The sequence below is a fragment of the Dermacentor variabilis genome, chromosome 1 (genome assembly GCF_050947875.1).
Source record: "Dermacentor variabilis isolate Ectoservices chromosome 1, ASM5094787v1, whole genome shotgun sequence".
In the NCBI taxonomy this organism is placed as follows: domain Eukaryota; kingdom Metazoa; phylum Arthropoda; class Arachnida; order Ixodida; family Ixodidae; genus Dermacentor; species Dermacentor variabilis.
Window position 1 is genome coordinate 176926855 of NC_134568.1, and position 12644 is coordinate 176939498.

The 12644-nt window shown below is 44.0% G+C and overlaps 1 protein-coding gene across 1 annotated transcript in view; it reads right to left on the reverse strand.

The window, feature by feature from the left end:
• Positions 1-12644, reverse strand: part of LOC142588450 (uncharacterized) — a 117893-nt gene that overhangs the window by 61285 nt on the left and 43964 nt on the right. Inside the window, exon 2 of the mRNA XM_075700209.1 lies at positions 2509-2657. Coding sequence (XP_075556324.1) covers positions 2509-2657 — 149 coding nt within the window. The remainder of the gene's footprint in view (positions 1-2508; positions 2658-12644) is intronic.

Consider the following 12644-nt stretch of genomic DNA (forward strand, 5'->3'; position numbering starts at 1 on the left):
AGTTAATCACTTCTTTTTTAATCCTTGGTTCAAGTTACGTGGAACACCCTGTATAAATATCGACGGTGCTCTGTCTTAAAGCAAAGAGGAGGCGCGAATTGTTAATTGCTCCCACCAACAAATTATGCTGTATTAAAGGCTTCCGATTTTTCAAAGTTTTTTTTAAACAAAATGTGGAAGCTATTTTCTAGTTTATATCGGCTTAAAGATGGGTACAGTTCTGTGTGATGTGTGAAGATCATAAAGGGCGGATGTCATTAAAACAGAAAAGGTTTAGGACGCCACCATGACGGGTTTTCGGCATCGGTGGCCCGTGTCTGACAGTATTGCACAATGGGGAATTTCATTCCCTGTATGAAAAGTGCAACACGATAAGAAGAGATGCAAAATCAAGCGAATAGGACAAATGTTTCTTAGTATTTTTGTTTGAAAACGCGTTGCAAGAGCTTAAGTGAACGCAAAACACAGATCCCCTTTAGAAAGCATGTACGTGTAGCGGAGCAGGAAAAGCTTCATTAGAAGGTCGGTTAACAACAACAAAGAAATAATAATAAAGAAAACACGAATCATAAGCAAGTGAATAGTTGTACTTGTTCAAAAAAAAGAGAAGGCCCTGCGCACACGTTCCTTGGATAAATTGCACGCGGCCAGCAAGCGTGTTTCAACGATGCGCTCGAACTCTTTCAGCGAAATCTACCTAATTTCATCGTGCAACTTTCGTGGTGCCGCAAGCGCTCTTTGACGCAAGCAGCGGCGGGGATACAATGCTTATGCGCTGAAAAAGCTTAGCCATGAAACGTGCCTTCTACGAAAACGGGCGCGTTCGGCGAAACTTGGAGAGCGTATGATAATGGCCAGAGTGGTGGGCTATAGTTTGCATGGAATTATTTAAACGGCAGCGCAGAAGCACAGGGACGACGAAGGAAACAGACGGGACACAGCGCTGTGTCCCGTCTGTTTCTTTCGTCGTCCCTGTGCTTATGCGCTGCTGTGTAAGTAACGTATAATAATGCCCCGTTTGAATTAGATTTCTTATAGTTTTAGTTCTTTTTTTAATGCAGCAGGGGGAAATATTAGACGGGACATATTAGGATAGCGTGATTTCCGGCTCTTGAAAATTGCTTTCGACAGATTTGTTTGCTAAGCTTCGCAAAGTTACATGTCGTAATGGCTTGTGCGTAACGCGCTATTCCTAGCACTGAAGTGAAGGCTGCTGTAGCAGCTAGAAGAGCGGTACTGCTCTAACTAGACCCTAATTTAGACTCATATTTCATAACCACAATCTGCAAGGTCGTCGTGGATGTTATCCACATCGGAGACTTCCCATTTCAATGCGCGCTGTCATTTCCTTGCTTCCTGTCTGTCCATGCAGGAATGTTTCCTATTGAAATGACATGCTGTTGGCGCAAACGCGAATTGCCTTCCGAAAATGCCTGCGAGGTGTGTTCCGTGAACAAGGAGCAGAGGGTGTTGAGTCAAAATAAAGCTACAGGGTGCAGGGTGAACAATTAAGGAGAAAAATGTATATAATCACTTCGTTAGGTTGGACAGACGCGATGAGACAGGCTCCCATTCTGAAAAAGAGGCATACTTAAACGTCGGCTGCTTTTTGTATGTCTGTATGTCGAGCGCATGCTCTTAACACTTTTGTCTTCTCGGCTTAATACGCGAGAACAAGCGGACGAGAAGGCAGTGTTGTCTGAAGCTTGGGAAACAATGACCTTCTCCCAAGCGCCCTATCGCAGCGACGCACTGCTGGGAAGCCTTCGCTTAGACCCACTCACTTTCGATCTAGTTTTATTCTTTAAAACAAGAAGTCGCAATTGCTGGCTCCATAGCACTGCCCAACTAAGAAAAGATAGGTAAGAGGAGACCATTGCTACGAGGTGTCGAGACACATGTCGGCAGCACTGAAGGCGTTGATGCTTAGCTTTGGCGAATTTGGTTAATATTTAAAGATGGACATTTTGCAGCGAAGCTGTATATAACTACCCTCCGGCGGTGGTCGATGTCCGTCTGTCTACGCGTCGCGTCGAGACGAAAAAAATGTTCGTCTCCAGTTTCTCGCGATTGCTCTGTAGCTCTCAATCTAATGTAGGTATCTTGATAAAGAATTACACTGAAATTGGCCGCTAAGACGACTTTATCATTATGCCCACTTTGATCTAATTTTCTTAATTACATAGTTCACAGTGAAGTTGTAAATATTGTGGAATCTCTGTTTGCTGTCTATACATGGGCTTCTACGGTCGGGAAACGGACAGCCCTATGTTTGTAATAATAATAATAATAATAATAATAATAATAATAATAATAATAATAATAATAATAATAATAATAATAATAATAATAATAATAATAATAATAATAATAATAATAATAATAATAATAATATACATAGACGCGTCGATGGAGGTAAAACACACCACAGATTCGCTGCTCGTCCTTCTTCACAGAGCCTTCATTGTAGCCTTCACTACAAGGCAAACGACGCCGGTGGCGACTGACCTGCGCACTTGGATGACCAACTCGGGGCAGCCGGACTCGACAATAGCCATGGCTTCATCGTGGCTGAGGTTATCGCATGGCTGCCCATTGATGCTGATCAGCTGGTCGCCTTCGAGCAGCACTTGGTAGGCTTTACTCTTGCGCCGCGTCTGCGTGGAGAAGAGAACAATGTGCCGGTCAGCTAAGACCCAACATGCGAGACTGCCGCATGCGCGGAGCAAATATTTCGCAGCGCTTTTCTCCTTCGGCTGCTACGCATACAGACGCTGCTCGTCTTTCTGGCAAGCTTTTCGGCGAAGCAAACCACTCCCGAATCCAAGGAGGTCACCAAAGAAGAACGCTTAGACGCTTCAGAGCATAGGCTCAATAAATGTCGCGGTGGAGTGTATTCGATGGCGAGTGCATGACTTGGACAGAAATAAGTTTCGATTTTTAAAGCGGTAACTTTCTTTGGCTCTTTCCCCCCTTTTGTGGTATGTATGTTTCTGGCCGTACATGGGAGGAGACTCAACTTGGACCACTAGGTATGAGCTGACTGCTGTCCTGTCTGCCGAGCTTGCAACATGGACCACTGGGTAAGTGCCTTAACAGATAACTTCGACACTACGTACGTTATATTGGTATGCGCCCATTCTTGGCCACTCCATAGCAATGGATGTTCCAAAGTGACACAAGGGGGTACCTAAATATATTAAAGTGATAGCGCCGCATCCGCAACAGACACCTCCGCGTCGAGCACGGCTGCTTGATGGGCAGCCATTGCAACAAAGTTGTAGCCAGAAAACTAGTGATAGCGGGGTAGACACGGAGTTTCCACTAGGGTGCTATGATTACAAGATATAGTACGTCGTGCTGTCATTTGGCATTGTGGCTGGCAGTGAGACTGCCGCTTCGTGTGTCGGCTGATGTGTCCAGAGGGTTTCTTGATTCACGGATGGCATGGGGAGATACAGCAGGTAAAAAAAGAAATAAAATAAAGACACACATAAGTTGTTATTGCCGACATTAGCGATCATCTTCGATGGCTTCTGCCGCAATTTGTTCAGGCAGAAGGCGAGCGTACGCGACATTGCAGAAGTTGCATTTAATAACCAGAAGGATGGCCAGAAATGCTAAACGGTTTAAAGCTTTACGACACAGATACCGCGACACAGATATACGACACACCCATATCGCCCGCATTATCTCCTCTGGGATGAGAATACGGCCAAATGCGTAAAGGCGGCAAATTGTCCTTTACGTTTAGTGGAAGTGCATTTATGTTCTGAAACTTTTGTTCACGTAGTATGCTCTTCTCCGATCATGATAAGTTTGCAAATACTTGTAATGGCTATCAGCTTCGTGGTCTGGGAACGTGCGCCGACCTTGGAAAATTCTTCCTCGCATACTAGTTTCCCTGCAAGATTACGGCGAAGCCATCAATTTTTAGGGCCATGTTCTTAAAGCCACTTTCATAATGAGTACTATTTCTTGGTATTTCTTAACGAGAAAGCGAGCTACACATGAATGGAAAACGAAGATGTGAGCGCTGCTATTACTCCTGGTATATATTTATTTATTTATTGCATCCTGAAAGACCCTAAGCTGACGATATTACAAAAGGGTAGGCAATGACGAGAGGAATACTGCATTTTCCAAATTAAAAAAATAAATAAAAACAGAATTTCTGCAATGTCAGGAGTTATATGTTACGAAAAAATAAGAAATGCAAGCCGAGAAGCGGAGTGCTACCAATGTTCATTAGCACAAACAAATGTGATAGTAAAAAAGGAGGAGGGAAGTTAATCAAGTACAAGCTATGTCCATCAATACAAACAAATATAAAAAAAGCTTCGAACGTAAAACAGCAGGTAAGGCATACAATAAAACAGAATTTACACAATAGAATAAATGTCACAAGAAGAATACGAAACACAACTACGAAAAAAAAATTATTCCAAACAATGTTCATGAAATCTTTGTGTTAGAAAGAAAGGCGAGAGCCATCCAGAGAGAAAAAAATGCATGTGCACGATTAGGATGTTAGAACAGTAAGTAGAAGGGTGGCGGAAATGTTGAACATCAGTCTGGGTGTGACAACATGACATGGCGAGCTATTCCAGTTGATAATGTAACGGGGTATGTAGGATCGTGCATAACATGATGTATTGCTTCAGATACGTTTCACTTTGAAAGGATGATCGCGTAGTGGAAATAATGCTGGTGTTGGCTGAAAACAACACCGTGTAAGGATGGATGGCGATACAGTTCATGAAATAGGCAGATGCGTGAAGTGATAAAAATTCAAGTTGAGAATGTGTTTTCAACAATGTAACGCTTGGTTGATATGAATAAGCGAGAAAATGAAGCGAGCCGAGTGGTTTTGTAGAGATTACTTGTCATTCGTTCAATAAGTTTGACCGGGATCTCATATAGTTGATGCGTGCTCGAGCTTAAGACGAATTACTGTGCGTGTCGGCTAGTTTACTGACGTTTATCGGAACATGCGTAAGATTATGTTAATGATGCCAAGAGTGTACAATTGGAGGATATCGATGTGGTGTTTATGGTCTAATTCCATGTTAGATCATGATATAGGTGAACTCCAAGGTATTTGTAAGTTGAGATATGATCGATAACATTGGTATCTAGATTGTATGAGGTCGCTGCTCTAGCGTCGTTATAAAGACACAAACTTAGCTATTGTTAGGTTCAATGACATCAGCTAGGACTATGACTTGCACCATGTGTTCATTGTGTCTAGGTCTTTCTGCAGGGCTTCGCTATAGTTATCACAAAATCTGTTACGGTACACAACACATTCGGAGCAATTAGTTTAATTTTGGACGTAATCATCATCATCATCAGCCTGTTCTATGTCCACTGCAGGACGAAGGCTTCTCCCTGCGATCTCCAATTACCCTGTCCTGCACCAACCGATTCCAACTAGAGCCCGCTAATTTCTTAATTTTATCGCTCCACCTAGTCTTCTGCCGTCCTCTACTGCGTTTCCCTTCTCTTGGCACCCATTTTGTAACCCTAATGGTCCAACGGTTATCTAACCGGCGCATTACATGACCTGCCCAGCTCCATTTTTTCTTTTTATGCCAATTAGAATATCGCCTACACCCGTTTGCTCTCTGATCCAAACCGCTCTCTTTCTGTCTCTTAACGTTATGCCTAGCAATCTTCGTTCCATCGCTCTTTGCTCGGTCCTTAACTTGTTCTCAAGCTTCTTTGTCAGTCTCCAAGTCTCTGTCCCATATGTCAGCAGTGGTAAAATGCACTGATTGTACACCTTACTTTTCAATGATAATGGTAAGCTTCCAGTCAGGAGCTGACAATGCCTGCCGTATGCGATCACACCCATTTTTATTCTTTTATGAATTTCCTTCTCATGATCAGGGTTCCCTGTGATTAATTGACCTAAGAAAACGTATTCCTTCACAGACTCTAGTAATAGAATTAGGTAAGTCATTAATAAATGCTAAAAGAAGTAGCCGGGACAAGCACACTGCGTTGAGGCGGGCCAGACGTTATTCAACTGCAGTTGGAGTTGCAGTCATTAATTGATGTCTAATGAAGCCTGAAATTTAAGAACGGATTGATTTACGTTAGCACAGGCTTTTGAATTTCTAATGCTTTGGAGGTTCTCTGATGCTTTGGAGAAATTGAGAAAAATGGCATCAATCGGTAGCCCAGCGACAAATTATAAATGCCGATTGTTAATAAATCTGGCAAGTTGAATGACGCATGAGCCTTTTCTAAAGCATGCTGGTGTTTATGTAATATACTTTGCTCTTCTGAGAAGTTAATGACATGCGAGTGCATTACGTGTTTTAATGGTTTGCAGATAATATTGGTAAGTGATACAGGACGATAGTTTAGTGATGAAGGTCGATCTCCAGATTGAAATATCGGTATAACCTCCGCTATTCGCCAGTCGTTAGGAATAGAGTCAATAAATAATGATAGCGTATAACTTGCTGATAGTGCACAAAAATGAACTTCTTCTGAATGCTCAAGAGAGAGAGAGAGAAGACAGGAAAGGCAGGGAGGCTTACCAGACGCAGGGCCGGTTTGAGACCATGCACTGGAGGAAGGGGGTATGGGGGGGAAGAGAGTAATGTTTTGTTAAAGCCACTGTGGTGCCATGTGAATGATGCCTTAAGACGATTTAACAAGGCAAAAGTTGCAGCTTCATTAGTGACGATATCAGAGGTGCTGATGTCAGGTCGTGCAGGTACACACGGGAATGACGCGATGTCATTAAATATGAACGCCGAACAAAAAAAAAAAAAGGTAATTGAGAGCGTGAGCAGTCTGCGATTCGGAAATGGTGTCACCGCTGGAATTAGTAAGGACTATATCAGTGTTGTGGCGGGAGTTCACTCAGAGCCAGAAACTCCACTGCTTATTAACAGCAGGGACCCTAAATGATGACTGCAAGACTACTGACGGGTTGGTTTAAGTAGTAACTGATAGTATTTATCACAGTTTCTATAGTGCAGCCACGGTTCCGAACTGTTGTTATTGTTGGCCTGTCTCTACAATCGCTTCTTTTGTTGTTCAGACGTTGAAGGTGCTTATTGTACCAAGGTATAGAGCTGTTGCTTTGTATAGTGAGGATAGGAACAAAAGCATCTATCAGACTTGAGAAAGTGTACAGATAGGATCCAGTTTTCTTCCACTGTTCGAGATGAGTAGGTGCTGATAAAAGTGTCAGTAAGCGTCGTTCATTCTGAGTTAATTCGACGAAAATCAGCCCTTGTGGAACGCCTAATGTATCTATTAGTAGTCCTTTTTATGAATCAGAAAACTGAGTTTGCCAGTAATGACAACGTGATGGGAAAGGAAATTATTTTTATTAAATCGTTGTGCACAAATCATTATGGCGGCGAAAATGTATTTTTGCCGCATGTAATGAGCTTACACACGCTGATTCAGATTATAACACTATACGGGCGTAAAGGGCACTTGAAGCGCTTATCTTTGAGCTTTCTTACGCAGCGGAACGTACCATGCAGCGAGGTAATCAGTAATATAGTGGCAACGCTTTAGCGGCGTCTGGAAAGTCACGACTTTTACAGCGTTGTTCACTCGCGAATGTTTTCAGAAGGTTTGTTGGGTTTCCTTGTAAGCACACAAAATGAACAAGAAGCACGAACCACAATAAGGAAACGGTGTCCACAAAAGAAACAATGAATACCTCGTAAAAGAGCCTGGGATTTCAGGTTTAATAAGTAGGGACAAAAAATCTGTATTTCGTCTTGGTGAATTCTCAACAATAGTGTTCTGATTTGTATAAAAGCAGCGGTAATATTAGCTCGTTTCTTTAATTTTTTTTTGGTAAAGTGTCTATTTACATTATTTTTATTTCGATTCTTGACTTATCTTACTTGCTCTGACCTTACGCTTGAAAAAAATAGGGGAACGGCCAGCAACCGGCAGGGCTGTATTTTGTGGATGTTTTAAATCTGTAGCTCGAATAGGTGGATATGAAAAACGGTTTTCTTTTTATTACAGAGAGATTACTTATTCCACGTAAACAAATTTCGCTGTTTCAATCTTCGCATCTTGCATACGAAGTGTTCTCATTGTTCACAATGGTACTTGTGTAGCCATGATTTTGTCACAGAACATCTCAGGAACCTTGAGCTGCTTTATGGCACGAATGGTTATTAATGATTAAAGAAGAGAACACCGACCAAGAAAGAAATTAATGAAAAATTAAAATAGGATACGTATTTTAATTTTTCACTAATATTTTTCATGGTTGACGTTCACTTTTTTTTCATCATGCCTCTTCCCAACCAGACGGGATCCTGTCAAAGCCTGAATTTCAAGAGAGAAAAATGGGAAGAAACGACAGGGAGGCCTTCCAGGGTAAGTATACCAGCTGGCTACCTTGTGCTGGGGAGAGGGGTAAAGGAACTAAAAGGTGATAGCGGAAACAAGTAAAAAAAAATTAAAGTGAGAAAAATTAACACAATAACGTGGTGCTACGCGGTACTACTTTCAAAATCGGTCGCTCAATTCACAAGCCTTTAAGAACTTGAGCAGAGCCCTTAAGGCCTTGAGTGCCTAAACTTGTCTGGACCGCATTTTCTTCTGTCAAGGAGCGATCTTCCAGTTTTTCAAACGCGGTCGCGAGCGCTTGCCATATTGTAACCAGGACAGTCATAGCGGAGGTGCTTGATCGCCTCCTGGCAGCCACGTTTGTCGCAAGCAGGGCTGTCGGCCATTCCACGGCGGATAGAATGCACGTTCGTGAATGCCACGCCGAACCACAGGCGGCAAAGAAGTGTTGCTTCCACTCGTGGTATCCCTGGTGGGAGACGAAGTTGGAGGCGCGGATCCAATCTGTGGAGACGTGCGTTGGTGAATTCACTGTTGTTCCACAGAGTCTGTGTAAGCTCGCGCGCATGGGAACACAGTATTGTGGATGCATCTGTTCTCGACAGTGGTGTTGGTATAATATGGGCATAGTCGTGGATCGATTGGGCAACGGCATCCGCACTCCAGATTTCCAGAAATTTCGCAGTGACCCGGTATCCATTGGTAGATGATATTGTGCCCCTTGTCGTTTGTGTGATGGTGTCGGATGTCTGCGACTAATTTCACCTTAGGTCCGTGGTTCAAATGGGACAGCAGACACTGGAGAGCTGCCTTCGAGTCACAGAAGATGGACCATGACTGTGATGATTCGTGGCCAGTAAACTCCAGAGCAGCACGGATAGCTGCGGGTTCTGCAGCCGTCGATGTTGTAATGTGAAACGACTTGAATTGGATGCTGATAGATTTAGCGTATATTACAACTGCTCCAGACGAACTTTTGGAGAAGACAGAACCGTCCGTGTAAACGTGGATGCACTCTCTGTGCTTCTCGCCAGGAATGAAAGTACGGTTTGTTTGAGGGCGAAAGATGACACCTCTGTTTTCTTTTTGATGCCGGGAATGACAAGAAGTGTTGAGTGGATGCAGGCACCACAGCGGTAGGTGGTCGTGCTGCAGTTGTGAAGTTCGACAGTAAAGTTCCATGGCCAGCGGTGATAATTCTGCTAAACGCTGAACGAGGTCGAGCGGCACGAAGGGAGGCGAGATAGTGCGATGGAAGTTGGGCGAAGTGCCTGATATGCATCCTTAAAGCGTCGTCTTGAAGGTAGGTACGTATTGATGAGGTGGTCGTGCGCGATGGATATTGTTGCTGCCATGAATTCACACCTTGGAAGGCCAAGGCGCATTCGCAGAGCGTGAGCTTGCACAGAATGGAGGGCACGGAGGTTGGTTCTGCTGGTCCCACCCAGTATAGGTAAGCTACAGCGTGGGAGACACAGGAACAGTGCGTTATACAGTTGGAGCATCGCCCTCACAGACGCACCCCATGATTTTCCCGCGAGAAATCTGAGGACGTGGGCTATCATGACTAGCTTATTTTTAGGTTCCAGGAGAGGTCTCCCTCTATTATCACTCCTGGAAAGCGGTGCGTCTTCCGTAGATGATTGGCTGTCCATTAATACTGACGACATACGGTCTAATTTCTTTGTGCGTGAAAGCGACCTTAGATCACTTCTCGGAGGACACCTCCAGACCGCGTGCTCGAAGATAACCTTATGTTAGTGCGGCCGCTCTTTTTGGAGTCTGGCGCGCACCTGGGGAAGTGTCACCCCCTGTGACCAAATGCATATATCGTCTGCGTAGATCGACTCATGGACGGATTGCGGCAGAGAATGAACAAGGTCGATGAGCACGAGGTTAAATAGAGTGGGGCTCAAGACTCCGCCTTGTTGCACGCCACGGTAGGTGTTATGCTGTGATGTCGCACCATCCTCTTTTTGCACAAAGAATAACCTGTCCTCCAAGTAGCTGAATATCCATCGAAAAACGCTTGCTATTTCTAAGGATGCACCGCGTCCATTGACAGTACCCGCACTTCCACAAACAACTAGCAATACTAGCAGCGAGGATCCTAAGCAGAAATTCTCTAATATCATTGCCTCATGCGATGAAGCGCAGCTGTTTTCAAGGCTAGATCAACCAGCGGAGCAGCAACATGTAGCACGCTCGCGGAATCATGCTTCCCCTTCAGACAGCAGCCAAGACGATGACAAAAAGTTCTCACCATGATAAGGGCCATTATGAACAATGGATTTCAATGTTTCTCAGTGCACGAACAGCGTAAACTGAAAGGGTTTTGTGATACGTTTACGAATACCATAGTCGACAAATGCACTCTTGCCAGCCGCGGTAGCTTATGGCTTTGTGGTCCACTGTTCAACTTGAGGTCGTGATTTCTATGCCGGCCGCGGCGGCCACATTTCGATGCGGGCGAAATGCAAAAAAGGCTGGTGCACTTAGATTTGGGGGCAAGTTGAAGGACCCCAGGTGGTCAGAGCTATTCCGGAGCCCCACACTACGGCGTGCCTCAATCATATCGTAGTTTTGGCGCGTAAAACGCCAGAATTTGATTATTATTTCTTTCAGACGCACTCTTTTACACCTGTTCCCACGGCACACTTGATTGAGGCAAAAAAAAAGTGATAAATGAGCCAGCCGGCACGCGCTCTGTGATTCAGAGTGTGCTTTCCAAAGTACATCTTATTGCTATATCACCCGAACTCTTCGCTCCGCCTTCGCATCCCTACTGGACTCTGCCGACGCGAGGCCACCCTGCTTTTTCGGCTAGGGCTAGGAGTGGCTTTTGTGAAGTCTTTTTACTTTTCGCATCGGAATGGGCGACACCGCCTCGTGTGATGACTGTGGTCGCGAGGGGACTCTTTAACACTTTCTGTGTGACGATCCTCACTACACTGTACAGAGACGATCGCTTACAGTTGCGCTAGCTGCTTTGATGAGATCCCACAATCAGAGCAAGCCATTTTGCAATGCGGGCCTCATTAGCCATCACAGCTGTGGGCGACGGAGGCATTGCTGCAGTTTTTTAGCCTAACCGACCTACACAAGCTTCTGTACGGTCTGACTTTGTGCTCACTGTACTTCAAGTGATCATGTGCTGCGATATTCTTCAGTGATAGTGACCGGCTGTGATCGTGTATCGGCGTTTCCTTTCTCTCTACCTCCCCCTCCCCTGTTCTACAGTGTGGGTATAACAAACCGGATTTTCTGTTCTGGTTAACCGGCCTGTTTCCCCTTTATTCTGTCTCCCTCTCTCTCCCTTGTTGCGATAACATGTTCTCAAACCATATATACTTAGTATCCTAAATGTAATACACTGCTTTTGTTCGTCATTATTCCACACTTTTTCTATGTGAAAAGCGTGAGGTTCCTATCCTGTATTCACGAAGGGATAAGTATTGTCTATGCAAACTTTAGTAAGAGCGTATCTAGACCTTTTCTCTTGACAAAAGGTGTACAGTCGTGGGCGCATGGACAATTTTGAACCAAACTGACAGTCGTGATGTGGCGGCGTTATCCGTGTAGATTCTTCCGCCTGAAAGTCACGCTTCAGCAGTAATGATGAAGAAATGAGGGATCAATCTGACACCAGCATGAATAATTTGCCTCACAGCTCTTCTCTGGCTAACACAGTAGGCAAAACTTTGCAGTGCAGTAAGCTTATCATTGAGCCAACAGCATAATGTCCAACATTTTGTAGAAAGTAAGAGCAAGCGTCAGCTGAACGCGTTTTCGTAGCTCCAAGTTCTGCGGCATGCCAATTTATGAAGAAGCAACCCTTATCGCAATATTTACATACTAAATATGCTTCACCGGCGAGCTGGCCACCTTTCTTGTTGATAAGATAAACTTCTATGCACGGCAAAAGAATCGGTTTTTATAGTATGCATGGGATAAGACGAAGTATAACGCTCATGGTGCGCAACGTAAATTGGTATTGATACACTCGAAAGAAAGCAAATGAAACAGAGTGATAAAAAGTCAAAACCATTTATAATCACCGGATATGATGCTAACACAGATAAAGTGGAGAAAATGAACCAAAATATTGCAATAAACTGCACTGTCATACAGCTAAAAAGTGGAATTCTTCGCTATTTCTTTTGCCTTTTTCATATGCGTCAACATGCGTTCCAGCTGTACTGGGTGAAAGCCACATTTCAAAGGCATCTAGCAATCTTATACCATAAGGCTTATCGCTATAAGTAATCGCATGCGAAGTGCCAACAGTATTTATTGGA